The sequence below is a fragment of the Macaca fascicularis genome, chromosome 5, assembly GCF_037993035.2.
Source record: "Macaca fascicularis isolate 582-1 chromosome 5, T2T-MFA8v1.1".
NCBI lineage: Eukaryota > Metazoa > Chordata > Mammalia > Primates > Cercopithecidae > Macaca > Macaca fascicularis.
In genome coordinates, this window is record NC_088379.1 from 152749120 (window position 1) to 152776347 (window position 27228).

The window sequence follows — 27228 nt, forward strand, 5'->3', positions numbered from 1 at the left end:
ACATGGTAAGAGTTACGTGAGATAAATTGCTTTTTTGGACATTTGACCAAGTAACGAAAACGTGGGTTTGGGCAAGCAGCAGCACACAGATGTCAAGTGGATGCAACTAACTGTATCAGGAATAGAATCTGTTCAGCTGCTATCTTGGAAAGAGCCAATTACAATTTTATCCAATAGAAGAACAATTTTGAACAGAAAACGTAATAGATGTTCATTTCAAAAAGTACGACTTATCACCTAAGCCTACTACCAGACTATGACTAATAAATTTTTTTTTTTTTTTTAAAGACTTTCATTCTGTTGCCCAGGCTGGGCTGGAGCCTTGAGCTCCTGGGTCAGATGATCTTCTGAGCAGCTAGGACTACAAGTGTATGCCACCATGCGTGGCTAATTTTAAAATTATTTTTGTAGGGACAGGGTCTCTGTGTCGCCCAAGCTGGTCTTGAACTCCTGGGCTCAAGTGATCCTCCTGCCTTGGCCTTCCAAAGTTCTGGGATTACAGGCTTGAGCCACTGTGCCCAGCCTTAATGAATACATTTAAAATATAGACTTCCAAAGATTCTGTAAATTACTATAAAACATGAGTAAAAAACCTGTCTGGATAATTTTTCATATTACATTATATTTAATAGAGGAGAAACAATATTGATTTAGTTTAATTACATTTCTTTCATTCAGTATAAAACACACTAGTGCCTATGATACAGCATAGTGTTAGAGGCCCTGAGATACAACTAGGAATTACAACACTGGCTGGCCTTCAAGAAGTTAGCAACTTTTTGTGAGACTGTCAAATAAGCAGTAAAAATATATTGTGAAAAGTGCTGTAATAGGGGAAAGCATAGGTGCCCTGGGACGTACTCTACCATCTCATCTTTGGAGCACCAGAAAGTCTTTCAGGGAGACTTAATTCTTCCTGGTTTGAATCCTCTTTCAGTGCCTTAATTAGCCATGTGATTTGGGGCAAGCGACTTAAAGCCTTTAAGTCTCAGTTTCCTGGTCTGTAAAATGAGACTTATGACACTTGTCTCAGGAGGTTATTGTGAGAGTTAAGTGAATTTGGTAATGTACTTGAAGTGTCTAGTTTGGGGCCTGGTATCCATAGAGTAATTTTATTATCCCATTCATGGCTTTCTCCCCATCACCTTGCCAAACAGGAATTGCTCAGCTTTTTGTCCATTCTCCGCATTCTGGGTTTAGGGGTGACAAGCCATAGCATGTGGCTTATGACCCTTATGGACAGAGAGTGCTAAGGCACTGGATTAGTGACTCTGGAGCCACCGCTTAGGAACGAGGTGCCACTTTGCCAGCGTTGGTGCTGCTGCAGTCCTGTGCTGGCCATTCACTTGTGTTCTGACAGGTGTCTCCCAGGCACCCTTCTGGGTCTGACTCAAGTGCTCCATTCTGTGAGGATGGAGCTGAATTCTCATCTCTTTAGAGAGGCTAGAGGAGCTTAAAGGAAAGGGGTGGGTTGGGGTAGGACAGGGCAAATGAAGTGTCAAGTAGGAACGAGTGACACTTGGCGTGGGAGTTAAGGGAGGGTGTGCTTTCTCCCCGCTGGAGTGGGGAGTCCTCACTTAACATTATCAGTAGGTTCTTGGAAACTGAATTGAAGCAAAGCAGCACATAAGGAAGCCAGTTTTACCATGGGCCAATTGACATAAAGTTAAGTTTTTATGTCATATTTCTGGTCTCAGAAACATCACCAAACTTTTTTTTTGTTTTTGAATGGAGCGGAGTTTCACCCATGTCTCCCAGGCTGGAGTGCAGTGGCATGATCTCGGCTCACTACAATTTCTGCCTCCCAGGTTCAAGTGATTCTTATCCCTCAGCCTCCTAAGTAGCTGGGATTACAGACATGCGCCACCACACCTGGCTAATTTTGTATTTTTATGGAGACGGGGGGGTTTCACCATGTTGGTCAGACTGGTCTCAAACTCCTGACGTCAACATCACCAAACTTCCAAAGACCACTGTTGCGGGAAGTCAGGGACCCCGAGTGAAGGGACCAGCTGAAGCCATGGCAGAAGAACATAAATTGTGAAGATTTCATGGACATTTATTAGTTCCCCAAATTAATACTTTTATAATTTCTTACACCTGTCTTTACTGCAGTCTCTGAACATAAAATTTGAAGATTTCATGTACATTTATCACTTCCCCAATCAATACTCTTGTGATTTCCTATGCCTGTCTTTAATCTCTTAATCCCATCATCTTTGTAAGCTGAGGATGTATGTTGCCTGTGGACCCTGTGATGATTGTGTTAACCACACAAATTGTTTAAACAGTATGAAATCTGGGCACCTTGAAAAAAGAACAGGATAACAGCGATGTTCAGGGAACAAGGGAGATAACCATTAGGTCTGGCTGTCTGAGAGCTGGGTGGAACAGAGCCATATTTCTCTTCTTTCAAAAGCAAATAGAAATATCGCTGAATTGTTTTTCTCAGCAAGGAACATCTCTGAGAAAGAGAATGCATTCCTAGGGGGAGGTCTCTAAAATGGCTGCTCTGGGGATGTCTGTCTTTTACGGTTGTAGATAAGGGATGAAATAAGGCCTGGTCTCCCATAGTGCTCCCAGGCCTATTAGGACAAGGAAATTCCCTCCTAATAAATTTTGGTCAGGCTGGTTGTCTGCTCTCAAACCCTGTCTCCTGATGTTATCAATGACAGTGCATGCCCGAAACTTCATTAGCAATTTTAATTTTGCCCTGGTCCTGTGATCTTGTCCTGTCCCCATTTGCCTTGTGATATTTTATTGCCTTGTGAAGCAATAAAATGATCTCTGTGACCCACACCCTATTCGTACACTCCCTCTGCTTTGAAAATCACTATTAAAAACTTGCTGGTTTTGTGGCTTGGTGGGGGCATCATGGAACCTGCCAACATGTGATGTCTCCCCCGGACACCCAGCTTTAAAATTTCTCTTTTGTACTCTTTCCCTTTATTTCTTAGACACTTAGGGAAAATAGAAAAGGACTCACATTGAATTATCGGGGGTGGTTCCCGTGATAACCACAACACTTTTAATATTAAATATTGAAATAAATGTGAACTATACATATATTTAAGAAAGATTAATAAAAACAAGGTAATCATTTACTCACTTATTTCTGTTTAGGGTCACAGGTGTCTGGAGCCCATCCCAGCAGCTCAGAGTGCAGGGTGGACACCAGCCTTGGACAGGGCATGATCCCACACTCACTTACACAGTACTATTTAGACATGCCGGTGAATTGACCTAAGAGATGTGGGAGGAAATAGTAGGTACCCAGAGAGTACCCACGCAGGCTTGGGAGAATGTGCAGACTCCACATGGACAGTGGCCCTGGCCACGAATTGATTTTTATTTTTCCCTTATTAATGTAATAATGAAACGATGCTATTCAAGGACCTGCCATATTTAAGTTTATCTCTAGACGAGTCCAACAGTAAACATTATTTGATTTTATAGTTTGAAAATAAGCCTTTTCCATCTCCTCATCCTAAACAATTGGAAAATGTAGAAAATTAAAAAAAAGTCATCTAGTAACAAAAAAATTCTTTCTTCTTCTAAAGCAAAATAATCTAGTACCCTACAGAAAAATGGGCAATTCACAATTACGTTTAAACTTTTATGAATTCTTTGTGTTCTTTATCCACCTTTCAGTGGAAGCATTAATGTGTTTTTTGCAAAAAAAAAAAAAAATGCTTCATGAAGGATATATTTTGTGTTACGAATGTTTCCCTATGTTCTTACATATTGGTTGTAATCCTCCCTCTTTTGCTGTGTGCCCTTTGCTTGATTATTGTGATTTTTTTTTTTTTTAATATTTACAAGTTCTTATAGCTTCTTCCATTTCTTTTTTGCTTAGATCCTTCTCTATTCTGAGATTGGTTGAAAATATTCTCTATGGCTTCATTGTTTACTTGTGACTCTTTCAATCCATCTGGAATTAATTTTGATATGAGATGAGGTTCTCTGTCTGCTTCACGGTAGTTAAACAGTCATGCCAGCACCAATAGTTGAATCGTCTCTTCCTTTTTTTAACCCAGTGATTTGTAATGACAAATTTCTATTGTTTTTACCTCAAGATCTGGTTATTTGAATTGTGGTTCTTAGGTTCTTCTCTTCTACCATTTATACAATGTATATCTTTTTTGACCCATAATGCTGTTTTAAGTAGTAGCTCTACTTTTAAAAAAAGTTTTGCATGTGCAATTTTATAACAGATTAGAAAGCTGACTTCTACCATATTCAACTTATAAATTTTGTTTGGCTTCCTCTTGTTGTTACAATTAAAAAAAAATGTGTCACCACCATAAAGATCATTGGAGTTTTCAGCAGTTCCAGAGAAATCAGAAGACACGGCCAATGTACTGGGTCTGTGTTCTCACAAGGCAAAAATGTTCTGGTGCTGAGTAATGGCTGCCTTCTTCTCTGGAGTAGACGAGGACTATCTGGTTTTCATTGCCTACCACTCCTTATTGCATTTCTCTCCCAGCCTGTTTCACTCATTAGATTACTGCCTGGCCCAGACTCATGTCAGTTTTTGTAATGTCTAATTTATAAGAAAAGTTTTCATATTGTATTTAACTTGATCCTTGTTGGAACTTTTTGGATTATGCTATTACATTTATATATATTTTTTTCTATAATGCAGTATTGGGGGGGGGAAAAACTCCATTCTTTATTGACTGCTACTTGAATAGTTTCCTTTGAAATTTGTATTATTTCAGCACAAGAAATCATATGAGCACAAAGAAACAATAATACTCTATAATGACATTAAGAACAAATGCAGGAAGAAATGATTACCTGTATTTTAAGATTCAAAAGCAAACACAGCAGCATTTGTATAATACCATACCATATATGGACAAAGATATTTCTGTTCTAAGCTTGGTGGGTGTGATGATGTTGTTGTTTCTTGGCTAAATTCTTTCTTCATAAAGGCTTGATGTCTTCTTTTTCTTTCATTCCCAACTTTACCGGCATGTTGATTTTCATAGATTTCTATTGCTCGGTGTGCTGGGTGTTTTGACTGCTGATTACCATGTCACCCCTTCCTCGGCCCCTTTCTATGATTCAGATTAAATCAAATGAGGTGGTAAAAATGTTTTCCATGTCCCTGGTAAGTACTAGTCTGCAGTGATAGTGCTTCTTAGCGTGTGACCTTGCTTTGCAGCAGTCTTGTGGGCAAATGCAGGGCCCTGACTTCCATTGGTCTTTTGTTTAAATCTGAGAAACAGATGCTCAGAGAATGTTTGTTACAAAGTCACAGAGTAATGAGTGGCTGGGACTGCAGCTTGGTCTTCTGACACCAAATTCAGTGTGTACTTCACAACATCAGCTTTTTTAAATAGTGGACATTTTTAGGTAATGGGCATCTGTTTGTTTCAGTTTATTTTCTGTTAGTTGTTAAAACAGTGGAAGAGCATAATGAAAAGCAGAAAAGAGAATTATCAATACCTTGGACTTAAAAAATTGTAAATAAAAAAACCCTATAGCATAAAGAAAAATAAAGTCTTCTGGTCCTGTGTATCAACAAAAGTGACTATTAAGTAAAAGAGGTTAAAATAAAACTTCCTGCTTTTTTTTGGTTCCATTTCTACACATGGGTGAACCATAGGATCACAGAATTTTAGGTTGGGATCTAAGAATGAGACAGACAGTTAAGGAAAAGTCCCTGATCTTTTTTTTTTTCTTTGGTAAGAAAACTTAGGTTCTGTGTTGTCAGATTTTTTTTTTTTTAAGTTGTGCAGCTAGTTGGTAATTAACCTTGGAGTAGAAAAGGGAAGAAACCTCAGTTTCTGAGCCTCTCCTCCTCCATCAGTGTGGGGGAATTAATTGAGGGTTTTTAGATGACCTGACAGAGGACATATTGTCCTGGGTTTCCAGAAGAACAGTGCGTGGTCCCATGTGGTAAAAAAAAAAAAAAAAAAAAAAAAAAACCAAAAGATAAATAAAAGAAGTAGAGAATGAACATGCTTTGTTTAATCTCTTTGCCTAACAGGAAAGAAATCATACAAGAAAAGGCTAGAACTTTTGCTTTGGAAAATTAGGGAAGAGAATGTTCCTTTTTTAGGAGGTGTGGAGAGTTAGGGAGAATTTGAAATTAATGGAAACATTTTGACAGCATGAGGACATGGTGTGCTCTCCTTGATACTCAAGAATGTTTATTGAAAATCAAGTTGGCTGGCAGCTTTAGGGGAGACAGCCAGTCTTCTCTGCATTTATAAATGTGTGTACTTGTTTTCTCAAAAAGCTTCTATAGCAAATGGAATGCAAGTATGTCCTAATTCTAGACAGTACCTAAGAAATGTTTGTGATGTTAACCAAAGGGTGAGTACTAGTATGTCAATATTATTTTAGGCCCTGTTGACCTATTTGTATATATTTTAAATAGTGTTACAGAGATCACTGGAAAGGTTTGGGAAAGTAGATGACGTTTCTGGTCAGAGAATCTTACTGCTATACAGGTTGATCATCCTGACTCTGAAATCCGATATGCTCCAAAATTTGAAATGACATTACAAGTGGAAAATTGCACACCTGGCCTCTTGGTCTCTGATGGTTCAGTGTACATAAGCTTTGTTTCATGTACAAAATTATTAAAAATATTGTATAAAATTACCTTCAGGCTATGTGTGATGGGTGGATACAAAACAGAAATGAATTTCATGTTTAGACTTAGGCCCCATCCCCAAGATACCTCTCTTGATATACACAGATATTCCAAAATTCAAAAATATCCAAAAATCCGTACCACTTCTGGTTCTAAGCATTTCAGAGAAGGGATACTTAACCTGTATTCATACTGGACCATTACGGAAGATCTTTCCCGAGATGTTTTTTTTCCAACCCTGATTATGTATTACGATTTTTTGAAAATCTGGAGTAAAACATATTGATTGATTGATTGATTGAGACAGAGTCTCACCCTGTTGCCCAGGCTGGAGTGCAGTGGTGTGATCTCTACTCACTGTAACCTCCGCCTCTGCGGTTCAAGTGATTCTCATGGTTCAAGTGATTCTCGCGCCTCAGCCTCTTGAGTAGCTGGGATTACAGGTGTGCGCCACCACACCCTGCTAATTTTTGTATTTTTAGTAGAGACGGGATTTCACCACGATAGCTGGCTGGTCTTGAACTCCTGACCTCAGGTGATCCACCCACCTTGGTTGGCCTCTCAAAGTGCTGAGATTATAGGTGTGAGCCACCGGTCTATTATTCCATTTTAAACGAATTCCACGTCTGTGCCAAAATCTGGAGCAAGTTTGCTTTTTTAAGCTTTATGTTATTTTTCTTATGTATTCTGTTTCATTTGGTTGGTGAGGGGCGAGTAACGTGGAATTAATTCTTACTACTGCTAAGTATGAAGAACTGAAAAATAACATAGGCTTGGAAAAAAGTCCATTAAAGGAAGAAATAAAAGTGTCTCTTCTGTCCTAATGCTGTCTTGATGATTAAGCAGTAAGCTTGGTACTGATATGTTTTTTTTAGATAGCTTTGTCACATTCAGAGTGGTGCTTTGTTCTATTTTCAGATATTTTTCATAATTTGAGCTTCCCAGTGGATTAACTATGTGTGTCCTTTCGTTTCTGTTTAACCATGGTTTTTTTTTTTTTTTTTTTTTTTTTTTTGTAGGAAGAAAAAAAGAAGTTTGACAAAGAGACAGAAAAGAATTATAGTCTAATTGATAAACATTTGAATTTATCAGCAAAAAAGAAAGACTCACATTTACAAGAGGTATAATTTTTTATTTTTCTGTTAAGTTTTCAAAATTTAATAAGCAATACATGTCTTTTAAAAATGTGCTTTACTGTTGATAACTTTTCATCTGGCATTATATAGAGATAACAAAAAGTGAACAGATAGTGTCATAAATTAAGAAAAAAGTCCTTGTGAAACAAGACAAAATAATACGTCTTATAGCGATTACTGAGGTATGGATTTGTAGTAGTAAAATTTTTGTTTCTGAGTATTATTTTACAGGAACATAACTTTAAACCAGCATTAGTGAAGAACAGATATATTATTTGCAGGAATAGATCAATTAATTGGCTTTCAGGAGTTCTTGAAGAAATGAATTGAATTTAATAAGCTCATATGCCATTATGCATTTATGTGAAGGCAGCATTAATCTTATTTAATGCTGAGGATTCAGGAAATTCAGCTTCGTTGGAAAGGGAGCATCTGTTTTACTTGTATTAATAGACTCATTTATTTCGGAGGCAGCCATATATAAGCAGGAAGGAATTTATATTTTATTTTTCATTTTCTCGTTGTTTATTTCTAAATCCCCTGCCATTTGTTTCTCTCACTCACACACTTGGATGGAAACTCAGTTGTTTACAATTCAAAACATAATGCTTTTATTAAAAATAATGCTGTTTGCCATTGTTAGTATTTTGTCTGATCCCACAAAAATTGTATTTTTTTCCCTTGTTTTTTAACACATAAGGAATCTGGGCATTATGTACTACTGTCATAAACACTTGCTAAAGTATTATCAAAATGACACAGTATTAAGTCTTGTGTAAACCTGGATTATATTTAAATGTCAGCTATGTAGTTACACACTCTGTGTGTGTATGGTTGGTTCGACATCCACATGTGACTTTTTCTTTTGTCTCTCTAATGCCTTTGACTGACATTTGGATGGCACTTGACAGTTCATAAAAGAAAAAGGAGCTTTTACACCACTTCATCCTTACTGCTTTTACTTTGGGTAGGGCCCTGTTCTCTACTTGTTGCATATTATTGTGTGCTCCCTCATCTCCTGCCCTCTGTCAATTTTGAGATGATAGCTGCAGCTTTTACAGACCCCCTTTATGCTAGCAGTTCTCTACCTCTGCTCTCACCTCCATTTTCAGGTATCCTAAAAAAGATTTTCATTCCCCAAGTAAATTTCCAAATCCACTTCACTTTCTCATTAGGTATCTCATTTTAAACTTTTCTTAGGCAACATCTTTGGAGTCACCTTGGCCCTTTCTCTTACGCCTCCCATCTAGTCCATCAGTATGTCATCTTTAGTTCCAGAATATAATCTGAATGTATCCACTTCTCATGACTCGCTCTTCTCCAAACCCTCCTAATGGCTTCTCCAGAGGCCCCAGGGCCCACAGGATGCTGTGTGTTCTGCACCCAACCCAGCTGGGGTCAGCATAGTATGTACTGAGGGCCGTGGCATTTGTTTTCCTTCTGCTTGGTATGTTTTCAACACACATCCATGTGTCTCAAACCTTCAAATACTCTTCCAAATACCCTCCACTCAGAGGTCAGTTTATTAAAAGTTTTTCCTGACCTTCTTATTTAGAATGTCCCCTTTACTCTGCTTTATATTTTTTTCATATTCCTTTTTTTTTTGAGTTGGAGTTTCACTCTTGTCGTCCAGGCTGGAGTGCAATGGTGAGATCTTGGCTCACTGCAACCTCCGCCTCCTAGGTTCAAGTGATTCTCCTGCCACTATCTCCTGAGTAGCTGGGATTACAGGCGCCCACCACCGCGCCCGGCTAATTTTTTGTATTTTTAGTAGAGACAGGGTTTCATTATGTTGGCCAGGCTGGTCTAGAACTCCTGACCTCAGGCGATCCACCTGCCTTGGCCTCCCCAAGTGCTGGAATTACAGGCATGAGCCACAGGGTTCAGCCTATTTTTTTTTCATGGTCTTATAACCGTTTTGACATACTGTTCATTTATTACGTGGCTTCTTCCACTAGAATGTAAGCTCCTTGAAGGCAACAACATTGTCTTATTCAGTGTTCTATCTTCAGTGCCTAGAACAGTACCTCTTAGGGAGTAGGTACTTAATGTATAGTTATTGAATGAACAAGTGTGGAGATGGTTGTACAGTGAGCTAGGGCTCCAGTAATTTATCAGTCCCAAAGATAATTCACCTCCAGAAACATGAAGAGATCCTAAAGATGAATAATTTGTTTCATTTAAATTACATACACTTTTTTATCTTGCTCTGTTTGCTCTTTACAAACTTATGTGCTCACACTGAAACAGCCTTCTATTTTAAGTGTAAAGCCCTTAATAGGGGGTATGATTTTTGAAGGGGAAAATGTTAGGTTTGGATATTCATTACTTTTGGCAGTGGTTAATGTAATGCTAATTTTCAGTGAATTGAGATGCTCAGGAGATTGTAAAAGTTGCAGAGAATGATACTGAACAAAGGCTTAGAAACATACATAATTCATTCTCTCCTCTTGTTTCAATTGAAAATAACAGGAGATGGCTGGGTGTGGTGGCTCATGCCTGTAATCCCAGCACTTTGGGAAGCTGAGGCAGGTGGATCACAAGGTCAGGAGATGGAGACCATCCTGGCTAACATGGTGAAACCTTGTCTCTACTAAAAATACAAAAAAATAGCCGGTGTGGTGGTGGGCGCCTGGAGTCCCAGCTGCTTGGGAGGCTGATGCAGGAGAATGGTGTGAACCCAGGAGGCGGAGCTTGCAGTGAGCTGAGATCGCGACACTGCACTCCAGCCTGGGCGACAGAGTCAGACTCCATCTCAAAAAATGAATAGAATAGAATAGAATAGAATAGAATAGAATAGAATAGAGAATAGAATAGAATAGAATAGAATAGAATAGAATAGAATAGAATAGAATAATGATCAGGAGAGAATTGGGCATGCACCATGCTGGCTATTTTGGCAGTTCTCTGAGGCCTTGCTACTATACCTTTATGTTTATTGGGCATAATAGCTTCTACGTCCATCCACACCCCTACATTCTACTTAACAGTTGTACAGTAACAGGTATTGGATATTTGAGAAAATTCCATTTCTATTTTTGAAGTCTATTTTTTCTTCCTAAGTAGCCAAATGATAATATTTCAGTGTAATAATAATCTACTTGAGAAGCAGATTCCCTGAATAACTTTGTGTGAGACTTGTCTACTTTCTTACATATATTTACAGCTGGAAAGACTAGAAATTAGTTGATAATCAAAGCGAAATTGTGTATTTGTTAAAAACTAGTGATTTGCTTGGAGTTGTACAATGTATAGTGATTGCCTTTTAGATTCATTTTTAAAGGTCAGGCTGAAGGAAATCATTTTATGACCGTAGTTACAACTTGGACGTCCATGGCATTCTTGTAAGAGAGGGCTCTTGTCATGGGATCTTTAGGGTGCAGAAACCTTTGTGGCTGGTGATGCGTTTGCCTGAGTTTTGCTCTGGCCCGCTGGGCTTGTTCTGCCAGCTCTTCTCGGCAGGCTGCGCTGGGCTTGTGCTACTGGCCTGGATCTCATGCCTGCCAAAGGCGAGTCAGGCATGGAGTGGCGAGGGGTTCGTGAGTGAGTTCAGGGTCTGGCCACTGTGTGCAGCCAGGCATGCCGACCATGGTGGGGCAGGCAGCTCCAGGCACAGGCACCGGCTCCGTGCAAGGCTGTGGCTAGACCGGGCATACTGCAGGTCACTTCCATTGTGGGCACGGTGGCGCCTGGAAACTTACAGACACCAGGAACCACAGAGCCCCAAAGAGGGTGTCACAGCCCTGGCTCAGGGAGCCCCTAGGTCTGGGCTCCCTGAAGGACCACAGTTCTTCTCTCCTTCTCATCGCCCACAATGTGGCGAGCAGGGGAGGGGGAGGTTCACTCCTGTTTGTGTTACAGCTCCTTCAGTCTGGCCATTCCTTGGGTCCCAAGTTCTTGTCCCACATCCAAGAGGAATGAGGTATGCAGACAGTTGCAGGGGTGAGCAAGGTAGAGGGGAACTTCATTGAGCAACAGGACAGTTCTCAGGAGACCTGAAGTGAGTAGCCCTTTTCCGCAGGCAGGTCATCATAATGAGTGTCCAGCTCTCAGTGGAGGGGAGACCTCTAGTGTGTAGCTCCTTTCTACAAGCAGGTCATCCTGACTAGTGGAGGAGACCCCCGGGGGTTGCTTCTTCCAACAGCTGGTAGTCCCCATGTCTTTCTGAGTCTGTTTGAGTGCAGGGTTTTTCTGGGCTCAGAAGGGAGGAAGTGTGCTGACTGGTCCATGTGCAGCCATGGGTGGGCCTGGAAAAAGCACCGTAAGTTTTCATTCCCGTCTGCAGACTCCACCCAGAACTGGCAGCCCAGCGGCTCCCAGGCTTCAGGCCATCCTGGCTTAAAGGTGGGGATTCACCAGGGACCTCTCCCTTCCCACCTAGGAACCTGTCTGTCTCCTGCAGCTGTCAACATATCATCTATGGCACCCAAAGTATTTGCGCCAAGAGAAGCCTATAGGCCTCTGTCGAGCTGCTCTCAGCTCCCTGGCCTCCCTCCTGTGCTTGTTGGCATCCAAAGTCCAGAGTGGGCCGAGCTGGAGGTTGGGGGTACTGGGGGCGCTGGCATGTCAGCACCACCCTAGTGCACACATACCCGGCCGGGTGGCAACAGTACCTAGGCTTGGCTACAACTTTGCTCCACACTGGATCAGGTGCTGGGAGCGAGGAGAAGCCAGAGAGCAGGAGCAGGCACTTCTCGAGTCTGCTGGCGGAGCAGTGGGCCTTCCCCGGCCCCCAAGAGCATGGGGATGCCCTGACCCAGAGCTGTGGCCGTGTGGCGGCAGCTGTGTCTGGGAACATGGGGCTCCTGCCCTGACAACTCCATAGAAGTCGGGACTCCTGCCTGTTTCTGGCCCCCGTGGGTACCATGGTGTGCGCAGCCCTGGCCACACTTTGCCCTCTGCAGCTGGTGTCCCCACAGCGGCTGCTCCAGACTGTCCGCTACTGCCATCACTGCCACTGATCCCAGGGATTATGGTGAGTTAATCATGGAGCATGTGGCACAACAGTTCTGGATTTTCAGAACGTTAAGGGGGTGGTGATAGAGGTTGACTGGTAATGCAAGGGTCATTACAGTAGCAAGAACAACCAGGAGAGAGAATTTGCTAAACGATAAAATCAAATTGATAAATCTGATGCTGGTATAAATTTCTTCAAGGGCCTTTCCAGTAATGACAAATGAGGAAACCATCCTCCTTATGTCTTTATTTTGTTAAATACTCAACAAAATCACTGTGTTTTTGCTGGGAGATGTGCCAACTAACTGCTGATGGCTGAACTATCAAACTCTGGTTATTGGAGGCACAAAAATATGATTCAGAGGAGTGTTAAGTAGAAATTCTCATTTTAGCTTAGTAATATATATTAAAGTGTTTGCTGAAATGTTTTTTATTACGTTTTGAAATGTGTTGTTTCAAATGTATTACATGCTTTTCAAAAACACATTTTTGGTTATAAAATATATGAATAAAATTTCAATAAAATGTATAATTTGATTGTAAAGTATATGGCTCAGTAGTATTAAGTACATTCACATTGTTTTGCAACTATCACCACCATGCATCTCCAGGGCTTTTTCAAAAATCTTCCCAGACTGCACCTCTGTACCTGTTAACAATAACTCTCCATTCTCCCCTGCTCCAGCCCCTGGCAGCCATCATTCTGCTTTCAGTTTCTATGAATTCGACTACTCTAGGTGTCTCATATGAGTGGGATCGTATAGTATCTGTCCCTTTGTGACTGGTTTATTTCACTTAGCCTGATGTACTCAAGGTTCATCCATGTAGCATGTATCAGAATTTCCTTCCTGTCTAAGGCTGAATAATATTCTGTTATACATATGAATCGGCTACATTTTATTTACTCGTCTGTCTCTCCGTCCGTCCGTCCGTCCATCCATCCATCCATCCATCCATCCATCCATCCATCCATCCATCCATCCATCCGTGGGCATTTGGGTCACTTTCCCCCCTGCTGCTATGAACAGGGTGTACACATATCTGTTCCTCTGCTTTTAGTTCTTTCGGGTATATGCCCAGCTATAGAATTGCTGGGTCATGTGGTAATACTATTTTGAATTTGAGGGAAAAATTTATTTTAATTTTTTGTTGGGAGTTGTGCCTGTTAACTGCTGGTGGCTGAACTATTGAATTCTGGTTAATGAAGGCACAAAAATGCGATTTTGAGGAGTGTTAGGTAGAAATTTTCAGTTTAGCTTAGTAACACATTATATTTCAATATTATTTTACTTAAAGCACTGTTTTTCACAGTGCTTGTACCGTCTTGCATTCCCACTAATGATGCACAGGGGTTGCAGTTTCTTGACGTCCTCACCAACACCACTACTTTTATTTTTTGGATAGTAGCCACCCTAGTGGGTGTGAGGTGGCATCTCATTGTGAGTTTGATTTACATCCTAATGATGAGCGATGTTGAGTGTCTTTTCATGTGCTTATTGGCCTTTTGTATATCCTCCCTGGAGAAATGCCCAGAAAAATATTTTTAAGAGTAAAATTAGCTAAGTTAGGAAAAATATCACATGATGCCTAGTAAGAATGGTTTCTTGGACATGAGTTCTCTCTCCACTATTCTCTGTGGAGTCATGCTCTTCTTCTAGTTCCTTTCTAGTTAGACAAGCTAAGCTGGAAGCTTTTTTGGAATAGCCTCCTGACCAGCTGGTACCCGCTTCCCTCCCAGGGCATGAGACGTTGTGAGGGCTGCAGATGGGCATCCAGCCCTGGCCCGCCTTTGAGAGCTGGGTTCTTGAGATGCTGCCATGGCTGGCTCCTCCTCACCTGCCGCCATCACTCCCTGAGTGCTGAGGTGCTGGGCTCTTTCTCAGGCAGACTTTGTTCTTAAAGGATTTGTTCATAGAAATGTTTGTGGATTGTGATTGCATGTGGTTCAGCCTTGGGGCATCAGTTGTGGTTGGGGTGAATTTTTCATGAAGAGAAACCTCTTTGATCTTCAGTTCTTGCAGGTCAACCTCAACATACAGAGTAGGAGTCACAAACTTTTTCTGCAAAGAAACTGATAGTAAATATTTTAGACTTTTGTGGACCATAAAGTTCCTGTTGCACCTGCTCAATTCTGCTGTTGCAGCAGGAAAGTAGCTGCAGACGATACCTAAATGAATGATTGTGCCTGTGTTGCAATACTTCATTTACAAAATCAGGCAGCACAACGTATTTTGGCCCATGGACCACAGTGTGATGACCTCTGATGTAGAGTTTCACTTTTCACCATCTCCAGTTTGCCTAACCTCTGTGATTCTAACATAGGCAGATATCCAAGTGGAGCAGAACCGGCAACACTTCTATGAACTGTCTCTCGAGTATGTGTGTAAGCTGCAGGAAATCCAAGAACGAAAGAAGTTTGAGTTTGTGGAACCTGTGAGTATTATTGCCAAGTTGTTTGCTGGTGGATTTTTGCAATATAAGATAAGTATTTATCTTCCTAGGTCTGATTTTTGGTTTATAGTTATTAGAGGCCATAGTGCATAAACATGAAAGAGACATATTGAAAAGGGCAAACACAGCCATGAATTCAAGGAATTGCCTCTAAATCAGTGTTTCTCAACTGTATTTGCACTGCAACACGTAATATTCCCATTGCTACATGATCTCAAGGAAAGCAAACAAGTGCAGTTTCTGCTACCTTAGCCTATAGCTCTGTCTTTAAAAAGTGTCTCTGAAATAATTTATAGTAGAATGAGTGAACATGGGTTGTTTATACCAGTTCAAACTTTGGTACTTTAAACAATTGTTTGTAATGTAACTTCAAACACAACTCATAATGCTTATGGCAATCTAAGTTTAGAAGCAGGATGTGGAACATTTGAGACAATTTTATGAGTTACTCTGACATTTCTTTTTAGTTACTTTAGAAACACATGATCTTTGTGATTATATAGATGTTTTCTAGTAGCTTCAGTTGTTTATTTATGAAGATACATGCACATAAATATATATAACATAATGTAAAGGATATTTCATGTGGATTTCAGCAAAACAGGAACTCATTTTCAGGATTCATTTTAATTTTAATATCAACTTGTTGAATGGTTTCTTTTTCTTAAACAGCTTTATTAAGATAACATTCACACGCTACACAATTTACCCATAGTGTGTATGGTTTATAGAAACAAGAATAACCAAGTAATGATTAAAAATGAGCATTTGTGGAGCTATGGTTTAGTTGCAACGATAGTCATTAACCTAAACTAGTAAAGTAAACCTCCTCAAAAGCTTTCTTTTTATGTGAAATAACAGTAATGGCCTGCTTTATTGGGCATTTATAATGCTCAGTTGCTGTTCAAGTCATTGTTCTAAGTGTTGTACTGAACTCATTAGTCCACACTATTACTCAATGAGGAGATAAGGAAATAGAAGTAGAGAAAGGTTGAATAATTTGCCCAAGGTCCCGTAACAAGTCATGGCTGATGTTGGGAATGGAGCCTGCTGGGCATTTGGTGTCACAGCCCCAGATTCCTAACCACCCACGGTGTGGCATTTGAAAGAAAATGAATCTCAACATTTCCTTAACTCTCTCCCCAAATCACTTCTCTTCAGTTTAGATTTATTGACTCACATGTGGAGCAGAGGCAACAGCTCTCTAATTAGAGACAGGTTGGGAGTTGGTAGAAAACTAAAGGTTTAATTACGGGTTTGGGGCTGCCCCTGGCAAGTCATGGAATATCTTTGTCAACAAAACACAGGGGTTGCACTCTGTTGGATGTGGCTGGGGAGAGTCTGGAGCTCTTTGATTCTGTGATTTTACTTTCTTATAGATTGTATCAACCTATAGTGATAAGATTTCAATTACAAATACTGGAATTCTCCTGACTAAAGAGGACAAATGGATGACTTTATAATTCAATTTTTCCTACAGAACATGCCATACAAGCTGCCTAATGGCTGTGATATTTAAGGGAAAAAAGCATCATTTTCTATAAAGACCAATTAATATTGTACTTGGGTTTACTTGAATATTATTGACTTCCCTTTAATCACTTTATTTCAGTGGAATAACAGTGAGGTGGCGGGGGGAACACTTGGTTGTTTATATGATTCTTTTTTCTCCTGAGTTGTTTTGTGCTAATACCTCTTTTCTTCCTGTGTCTTAGATGCTGTCATTTTTTCAGGGGATGTTTACCTTCTATCATCAGGGCCATGAACTTGCCAAAGACTTCAATCACTACAAAATGGAACTACAGATCAACATTCAGAATGTAAGGAAATGAAAGCTTTCTTTATAAAAAGATGTTTGAAAAGTGTATTTTTCATTTGTTGTATGAAAAGCCTTAAATGAAGACAATGCTGATCTGTTGATACTGAGAAACTGAGGGTATGATGCCATCTGCTGGTCAACTCTTGGTGTGACGAACTGCTCTACAGTTGGTTGAGGCTTGGGAAATTCTGCCACCTGGCGGCTTTTCCTGCAGTTTCTGGGTCAATTCTAAGGATAAGCTTTGTTACCTTAACTCTAAGTCAGCTATTTCTGCAACAGACAAAAGAGCACTCCACTTTAAGGCTCTGAATTTATAATGCACTACATTTCTTCTCCTTTAACTGGGTATCTTGATTTTTGTTCCCAGATAAGCTTATCGTTTGAGTGGAATTTCTTCCCTACATTTTATGCATATTTACTAATGCATTGGTGTTCACAGTTGCTATTGGTCTTGATTATTTTCCTTTGGAAAATGTGTGCTTTCTGCCAAGTCTTGGATGAAGAGATTCAGGAGAATGGTATTAAGCAGCATACTATATGTCATTTTGATCAGGTGGTGGATGTTTTTCCTCTCAACACTAGTTGATGCTGGAGGTGTCCTCATTGACAAGCTGGTCAGGGGATGTTGAGTGTAGTTTGAGGTCTTGTTAGGAATGTCGTGAGATAGCTTTGTGACCGACTCACAGCACATAATGAAAGACACACAGGTAGATGGATGGGAAGCTGTGGTTGTTGCCTGCTCTTCATTTCTTTCACAATTAGAAGTTGAGAGTGGGCTGGGAGCAGTGGTTCATACCTGTAATCTCAGCACTTTGGGAGACCAAGGCGGGTGGATCACGAGGTCCAGATATCGAGACCATCCTGGCCAACATGGTGAAACCCCATCTCCGCTAAAAATACAAAAATTAGCTGGGCGTGGTGGAGTGCGCCTGTAATCCCAGCTACTTGGGAGGCTGAGGCAGGAGAATTGCTTGAACCCGGGAGGCGGAGGTTGCAGTGAGCTGAGATTGTGCCACTGTACTCCAGCCTGTGCGACAGAGCGAGAATCCGTCTTAAAAAAAGTTGAGGGTGAATACCTTTTGTGTAAATTTTGTTTCTAACTTTTTTTTTAATGTACAGTTCCCTATACTTGGGAATGTAGATGATAAAACCTCTTATTTTTATAATTTATGTGTCAACTTCTATTTGAGGATTGTTAGGACATTCACCTGGGCTAATGATAGAGTCCTGGAGTAGATTCTTTCTTTTTCTGCTGCTGTGGTCTCACAATTTGTGAAAACAGTTATAAAATATGTGATATGACTATAATGTGACAAAACTTAGAAATCCAAAATGGGTATGTGTGGATTCGTTCTAGTTACCCCACAATTGTCCCTGCAGGTAGTAGAATATTGAGTTTAATGATGTTGAGTTTTTTTTTTTTTTTTTTTTTTTTTGAGACAGGGTCTCACTCTTGCCGAGGCTGAAGTGCAGTGGCACAACCACTGCTCACTGCAGCCTCAACCTCCTAGGCTCAAGTAATCCTCCTGCCGCAGCCTCCTAAGTAGCTGGGACTGCCGGTCCATGCCAGCACACCCAGCTAATTTTTTTTCCTTTTTGATAGAGATGGCATCTCACTGTGTTGCCCAGGCTGCTCTCAAACTTCAGGGTTCCAGTGATCCTCTTGTCAGCCTCCCAAGATCCTGGCATTATGGGGGTGAGCCACCATGCCTGGCCGATGTTGAGATTATTCAGAATATTTTGCAGGCAGCAGAAAACAGTTATGTAAAAAGAACACTAGATAGTTTACGTAAGTGGTCCCCAACCTTTTTGGCACCAGGGACCGGTTTTAAGGAAGACAGTTCTTCTGTAGATGGACTGGAGGTGGGGGAAGATAGGGTATGGTTTCGTGATGATACTTCCACCTCAGGTCATCAGGCATTATTAGATTCTCATAAGGAGTGCACAATCTAGATCCTTTGCGTGCGCAGTTCACAATAGGGTTCGTGCTCCTATGAGAATCTAATGCCACCGCTGATCTGAGAGAAGGTCGACTCAGGCGGTTATGCTCACCTGCCGCTCACCTCCTGCCGTGTGACCCGATTTCTAACAGGCCATGGACCAGTACCGGTTGGCAGCCTGAGGGTTGGGGACCCCTGCTTGAGATTATAACTCCTGTTTTCCCCTTCACTTACTGGCTGTATAATTTGTGGAAATTCACCTTTTCTGTCTGGACCTCGTCTGTCAAGTGCAGGACTGGCCAGAATGAGAACCTTCAGGACTGTATATATAACTTCCAGAATCAAGGTAAAATGAAGAAAATAGTGCCCCTTATTTAGAGATAATGAAGAGTTTCAGATCAGAGGCATTTGATCCTTAAACCAAGCAGAAGCTTGTGAATGCATAGGTGAATGCCCTTTGAAGCCAGCGCTCTGCCTCAGGCTCCGGGGTGAGCTGTGGGGAAACGTCAGTCTTTTGGGATGTTCAGTGAAACTCCTTGCACAGCTCATTTATTTGTGGAAGTGTGTTTATGACACACCTGTGGGGAAGGCGGGGGTCTGTTTACCTTATATAAACCAAAAAAACTTTCAGAGGCATTAAATATTTAGATGGTAATGAGCAATATTCAGTCTTGAAATCTTCGGAGCAAACTTTGAAGCTAAGCTATCATTTGAAATGTTTCACAAAATGACCTGGTTGGAATCCTTAATATATTCAGAACTTACACAATTGACAACAGTATTCATTTTCTGTAGAGAAATGGGGAAATGACAGTTTATTGAAAAAAAGCCTTTTTTTGTATTGTCTCGCACTTAAGGATGTGTGGTCATCAGTAAATCGCCCTACATTCTCAACCTTTTTTCTAAATATTCCTGTCTTGATTTTATTTGGCTGTTTCTTAATAAACACTCTTGCAACTCAGAGTTTCTCTCGGCCTCACCTTCAGTATTGAGAACACGTGATCTAGGTGGCGTCTCTGCTCTTCAAAATGTTAATTTTTAGCTATTTTTTTTTTAAAATCAGAAACACCAGCACTTTTGAAACGCGGGTCACTCATTCTGTATCATCTGCTATACCTCATTGACACTGTAATTTGCTCATTTCTTGGCCATTCATCTCATTCCTTGATGTCAGTTTTGTATTATAATAAAGATAAAATGCTGGGTATATAAAACAACATATTGTTGAAAAAAGTCCCAGTTGTGGTTTGTGTGTGTGTGTGTGTGTGTGTTGCATTTATTTGTTTGTTTGAGATGGAGTCTCGCCCTGTCACCCAGGCTGGAGTGCAGCGGCCCTATCTCAGCTCACTGCAAACTCCGCCTCCCGGGTTCATGCCATTTTCCTGCCTCAGTTTCCCGAATAGCTGGGACTACAGGCACTTGCCACCATGCCTGGCTAATTTTTTTGTATTTTTTGGTAGAGACGGGGATTCACCGTGTTAGCCAGGATGGTCTCAGTCTCCTGACCTCGTGATCCGCCTGCCTCAGTATCCTAAAGTGTTGGGATTACTGGCATGAGCCACTGTGTCCAGCTACATATATGTATTTTATAGTAAACATAATCAAATGTTAACTGCCTCTGCATTATAACATCATAAATATTTTGATCATCTTTTTAGTATTTAATTTTAGTAAAAAAGCAAAACTTTTATAATCAGAAAAAGGTAAAAGTTATTTAAAAGTGAAAACCTATTTTTCCCCATTTGATAATACCTATTGTATTGTAAAAGTGCCTAGACTTTTTTTTTTTTTTTTTGAGAAATAGAGTCTTCATTTTCTATAATCTAGAGTGATAAATGGAAATCAAGAAAGTAGCAAGATGGCTTTTAGGAGATGGGTTTTCCAGAAGAATGGAAATTGCCTCAAATTTAAAGAATATTGGCCGGGCGCGGTGGCTCAAGCCTGTAATCCCAGCACTTTGGGAGGCCGAGACGGGCGGATCACAAGGTCAGGAGATCGAGACCATCCTGGCTAACGTGGTGAAACCCCGTCTCTACTAAAAATACAAAAAACTAGCCGGGCGAGGTGGCGGGCGCCTGTAGTCCCAGCTACTCGGGAGGCTGAGGCAGGAGAATGGCGTAAACCCGGGAGGCGGAGCTTGCAGTGAGCTGAGATCCGGCCACTGCACTCCAGCCTGGGCGACAGAGCGAGACTCCGTCTCAAAAAAAAAAAAAAAAAAAAAAAAAAAAAAAAAAAAAAAAAATTTAAAGAATATTTTAAGGAACTAATTTTGAACTTTTGTGATTTCTGTCTCCCGAAGAATGTGGGGAAGAGACTAGAATAGAATTCTTCCTGTTCTTCCTGGAAGGAAATACAGTGTGCAGAATTTTAGGATTCTTAAAGAGTCCCTAGGAGATAACAAGAATGGGTAAGAATTATTTAAGAACATGGGCAAAATATTTTTGTCGCAATGTTCTAAGGAAAGTAGAATACCAAAACTACAGACTTGTGTGTGTGTGTGTTTTTAAAAGAGATTAGAAATGATCACATCAAAATATAACAGCAGTTACCTGAGGGGTGGGCTTATGGTTAGCTTTAGTCTTATCCCTTCTCTTTTTGTCCCCCAAATGGGACTATTTGTGTCTATCTCTCTGTTTCACGGTGATATGGATTAGTTTTTGTAATCAGAAAAGAAGTTTTTTAAAGATGTTTTCTCTTTCAATCAGATTTAAAATACTAAAATAATAAGGCTTAATATAAAGCTAGTTTATTTGGAGATATTTAATTCCTAAAGCATGTAAAGAAAACAAGGCAGCAATGATCTTTTATTGGATAGATGGATAGCATTAGTGTCCTGCCATATAGGTTATTGTGAGGATTAAAGAACCATGTAAATACTCAAATGTTACCTATTGTAGTGTTTGGGGTCTAACATTATTGTAATTAGAAGATGCCTTCATATGTGCTTGGAGCTTATAATTGGAAATTGCAAGGTTTTAGCCATTCTACTGATTTTATGCAAAATTCAGTGCGTAACTTACCTAAAAATGGTACCATTAAAAAATAGTGGCTGGGGATGGTGGCTCACGCCTATAATCCCAGCACTTTGGGACGTTGAGGCAGGAGGATCACTTGAGCCCCAGAGTTCAGGACCAGCCTGGGCAACATAGTGAGACCCTGTCTCTACAAAAGTAGAGAAGAATTAGCTGGAGGTGGTGGTGCATATGAGTAGTCCCTGTACTCGGGAGGCTGAGGTGGGAGGATCATTTGAGCCTGGGAGGTTGAGGCTGCAGTGAACCATGATTGTGCCACTGTACTCCAGCCTGAGCAGCAGAGTGAGACCTGTTCTCAAGAGAAAAAAAAAAAAGCCTTCCATTCCCAGTGCAGACAAAAAGCCTCTGAGGAAGTCGGGTGGTGAGGGAGGAGGGACCTCGTGGAGGTGTCTGCAGCAGGGATGGTGGAGTGAGTGGTGATGAGACAGAGGTGGCTGCTGGGGCATTTGGGAGATTGCTTGTGCTGAGCAGAGATGTTAAGTGAGCACATAAGCAGACATGTTGAGAATGACCACCAGGCTTCTTACCGCCTGGGAAGAAATTCACAGATTTGGAAGGAGAGAGACTGGAAAGAAACCTGAAGAACTGGAGTAGAATTAGATTTCTTGGTAGGAAGTCATGGATTTGCAAATATATAGGTAGATATAGAAGTAGTGATGGTGTGTTGTATAAACACACGTGCTCTGTGTAGACAGTTGACCTTTGAACAACGTTGGGGTTAGCACCTCTGCGCTGTTGGGTGTCTGCATATAACTTTTGACTTCCCCCAAACTTGACTACTAATCGCCTACTGTTGATCAGAAGCCTTACCCATAACAGCAATAGTTGATTACCACATATTTTGTGTGTTCTATGTATGATATACTGTGTTCTTACAATGAAGTAAGCTAGAGAAAAGAAAATGTTACTGCAAAAATCATAAGGAAGAGAAAATATACTTACTATTCATTAAGTGGAAGTGGATCCTCATAAAGGCCTTTGTGTGTTTTCATAATGAGTAGACTGAGGAGGAAGAGTTGCTGTCGCAGGAGTTGTAGATGGGGAGGAAAATCCATGTATTAGTAGATCCACAAAGTTCAAGCCTGTGTTAAGGCTTACCTGTATGAACATCTGTTTCCTAAGTCTGTCTGCTGAGAAGACTTAGAAGCAATGATACTTCCTTAGCTGTGAGCACACTGTGCCCCGATCTTGGTTTCCAAATACTAAATACTCTCCACTAAAAAGAACAAGAGCTCCTTTCCAGGACTGGGGCAGGGAAAGTGTAAGATGAGCCTAGGGTACCTTATTGGACCAGAAAGTAAGGAACTGGTCGAAAATTAGGGGGACCAGTCAAAAGACAGAAGCCAGCTCGAAGGGACTCCTGCTGCTCAAATCTAGGGCAATTTGAGCATGAACATAAATAATAGGATTATTGGCTTAAATACAAGTGTGTGTACATGCTCTCACCTGTGATAGCATCCATACATGTATGGCATGCACATATATGCATATGTGTAAATATACACACACGGGGAGAAGTGAAGGTTGGAAGGAATCTCAGCAAAATGACCAAGGAGGGGAGTAAAATCAGGGTGAAATTAGTACAAAGATGGGGATAAGGGCCAGGGATGGTGGCTCATGCTTATAATCCCAACAGTGTGGGAAGCTGAAGCGGGTAGATTGCTTAAGCCCAGGAGTTCGAGACCAGCCTGGACCCCATATGGAGACCCCCGTCTCTACAAAACAACAACAACAACAACAACAAAAACCACACACACAAAAATTAAGCCTGGCGTGCTGGTGTGCGCCTGTAGTCCCAGCTCCTCTGGAGACTGAGATGAGAGGATGGCTTGAGTTCAGGAGGTTGAGGCTGCAGTGAGGTATGATTGTGCCACTGTACTCCGGCCTGGGAGACAGAGTGAGACCCTGTCTTTAAAAAAAAAAAAAAAAAATGGGGATAAGAAAACCTGGAGAAATGGAAGGAGAGAGGGAACCTAGTCATCAACAACTGAGTTCTACTTGCTTTGCAGGCTTATACTTTCTTACAGGACATAAGCTGATTTTTCTCGCAGCTTAGTTTTGTGTTTAAAAGAAAACAAACCTCTGCAGACAGGTTTTCCCTTTTACAATCTACATTTATCAGATGACTCTCCATCCCTTGACAAAAAAGATGTGCCATTCTGCCGTTTTCCCACGCTTAGGAACCTTGGCAACCCCTTTTATTGTAGGGAGGAAAGAGGAGAAATTTCAATAATAATTTTCTGTCTCAGTTCCTCCACAGTTTCACATCAGCAGTTTTTTGGTATTAATACAATTATTTTTGAGTCTGGATGAAAGAAGTGTCCAGGAACACAGTGGTGCCGACTCATCACAATTGCCTTAGTAATAATTCTGTCACTTCACCTTGCATATACGTTTTCAGTGTAGCCGTTTGACAGATATTGGCACACCACGTCTCCTGCGTTTCAGAAATGTGATTTGTCTCTTCATATATCAAAGACATTATTTGTGTAGGTGAGATTTTTTTCCCCCTTCCGTCTTCAGGGAAGAAATGTCATTTTCAAGTGCAATTGCCATGACCTGGAAAAACTGACACTTGTATTTATTAGTTTGCAAAGAAGAATTAAACTTTCTCAGATTCTGAGTATTTACAGACTGCTAATGTAACAGTAACAAATCAGATTGATTGAGTCAGATTGGTTGTTGCAAAGGAAATACTTCTCAGGTAGATATATTAAAACCTACTTACGTTTTAAACCTAAAATTTAGTAGTGTGAGACCTGAAGGCAGGAATTTTTTATGTTGAATAATAAAATTATTCATGGTGTTAGAAAGCCTCCAAAGTAAGTAACCTGTAGTAACCCTGGCTTATACTCCTCTGGTAGCTATTTTACCACTATTTTTTTTTTTTCTTTGCGCGTTAATCTCAGTAAGGAGGTACACTGCAAGGAATGGGGATATTTTGATAAATTTATAAAAAAGTTATTTAGAGTTAAAAAATGTAATTCGGTTATCCAGAGACTTTAAAATGTGCACGAGAAAACTCAGAACTTAACATTTATGTGTGTTTTTAAATCCATTTCAGACACGGAATCGATTTGAAGGAACAAGGTCAGAAGTGGAAGAGCTTATGAACAAAATCAGACAGAATCCCAAGGACCACAAACGAGCAAGTCAGTTTACAGCAGAAGGCTACCTGTATGTCCAGGAAAAAAGTAAGAGGCCCTCCAGCAGTGGCTGCTTAAAAATGCAAATTATTGAAAACTCTGCTATTCTTGCCATTATTGTGACATTTTGGGCAATTATTCCCACCCCTTTCTCTGCCTGCTTCTATTGCCTAGTGGGTGTATATTGCATATTCTGGAGAAACACATTCCAGCCCTGGAGAGAGGGGTACAGTGAGCTTAGGAGTGGCTGTGAGCACCCTGTTCTTCCGACACCCCACTAGCTTCTGTTTCACACTGTGTGCGACCCAGGAACATGCTTGTAAGGAAGTCAGAATTTGGTGTAAGATTGAAAATGAGCCAGAGTTATGAGGGTATTTTATTTTTTCTCCTTCCCCCTCACCTTTGCCCTCATTACCAGTGCACACCGGCACACACATTCATACACGCGTACACATCCTCCCCTCCCACAACCCTGCCTCACCATCATCTTAAGGTCAAGAGGGACATATTAGTATTTTTCTCCTTCCTTCATACCATTTTTGTTCCCACCAATCTGAGATAGTTGGTTCCTACTCATATCATCAGGAAAACTGCAGACAGTGATAAAAGATATTCCTGTGTGGCATCCTAACTTGTAGGGATTTTAGTCTCTGTTGCTGTCTTAGCAAATACACAGTGCACAGATTGTTCTCATTTTGAAAACGGAAGGACCTTTATTTCTTTCAGACTTTGAACATTTGGTCTTATTTTAACAGCTAAGCTCTTAAGGTTTACTACTTCAACTGTAGAACCCAATTGCTAGTTAGCAGGAAGGATGAGAATGTGAAATGTGTCTCTCTTTACTATTTCCCTCCCTCTTCACCCTTAACTGTAATAAGGGTGTTTTACAGGTGTCACTTCATTTAAGTGTGTCTGATTCACAGGACTTTCAATCCAACCTAAAAATTTACTAGTAGAGATGACTCAGGGAAAGGTTACAGGGTATCTGTGCTTTGAATGGAAGTTCATGTTCTATGCAGGCAGCAGGATGGTTGTGCTTTTTCCATTTGCCCTTATTCTGGAATCTTGCAGCCTTCGCCTCTTGTGAGCAGTTGTATGATATGGCAGAAGTCTGAATTTTTCTCATACATTATCTTATTAATCTCAGTTTTTAAAATTGAATTTGAAAGAACTAAATTAAAAACTCAAGATAGTCTTGAGAATGTTAGAATTATTTGTATTATATGCCCAAGTGAGAATCACAGGAAACTTTAATTTTTACATTCATCACTGTTGCCTTTGAGAGAAATTGAAATGAAGCAACGTAACAGTAGTGGTAAAATTCTTTCCTCATTCATTGTATACCCAGCACTGTGCTACACTTGTATACAACTTGTCTCATTTATCCATAAAACAGCCCTATGAAGTATAAGATACTATTATTATTCCCCATTTATAAATGAAAATAGAGGCACCGAGAGGTAAATAATGTTCCCTAGGTCATACAACTACTGAATGCTGGGATTGTCATTCTGAAAGTGGAGTCTGTGTTGGTAAAGTCTCCTGTAAATTGCTTGGTGCTTGGACAGGTGTGAAAGAGCATCCTTAGTGTGTATGCCCAGAGCTGGTCGAATAGGCTCTGTTAGTTGTCAGAAGGGGGTGGTGGCTTAAGTAGTGGAAAGACCTTGATATTTGGGGTCAGAGATTCTGATTTAAGGTTCAGCTTTGTCATTTTCCAGGCATTTGGGCTAAGCTTAAATTTTTTTAGATTAAAAAGGCAGTAAGTATCATCCTCTCTGGGCAGTTTTTTTTTTTTTTTTTTCTTAGAGTTAAATAAAATACCTGTGCAGTAGTTTTTCGTGAACCATAGAACACAGTACAAATGCTGGTTCTTTGAAACACACAGCAGTGGTTCCCAAATTCAGGTCTTTGGACTAATGATGGTCTGAGATAAAATTGATTTTGGTCTGGTAACTCCTTTCATCTATTACCCCTATCCCAAATAATGTAATTAGCTATTACCCCTATCCCAAATCATGTAACTAGCTAAAAGCATTCCTTTTACATGAGTTATTTTTTTCCCTCCTGAGCTTATCTTTTTTGATTTTCAGGTATAGAAGCTTTGTTTGTTTGACATGAAATTACGGTGATAACAGATG

The 27228-nt window shown here is 40.5% G+C and overlaps 1 protein-coding gene across 11 annotated transcripts in view; it reads left to right on the forward strand.

Annotated features, from left to right (window-relative positions):
* The window catches only part of ARHGAP10 (Rho GTPase activating protein 10), a 352159-nt gene that overhangs the window by 135394 nt on the left and 189537 nt on the right, over positions 1-27228 (forward strand). For all 11 annotated transcript variants that reach the window (XR_012435152.1, XR_012435153.1, XM_045391864.2 and 8 more), the window contains 4 exons: positions 7630-7731; positions 15025-15135; positions 16869-16973; positions 25009-25138. Coding sequence is in view for 9 of the 11 variants with exons in the window: in XM_045391864.2 (XP_045247799.2) it covers positions 7630-7731; positions 15025-15135; positions 16869-16973; positions 25009-25138 (448 nt within the window). In the remaining 2 variants the exon portion in view is untranslated. The remainder of the gene's footprint in view (positions 1-7629; positions 7732-15024; positions 15136-16868; positions 16974-25008; positions 25139-27228) is intronic.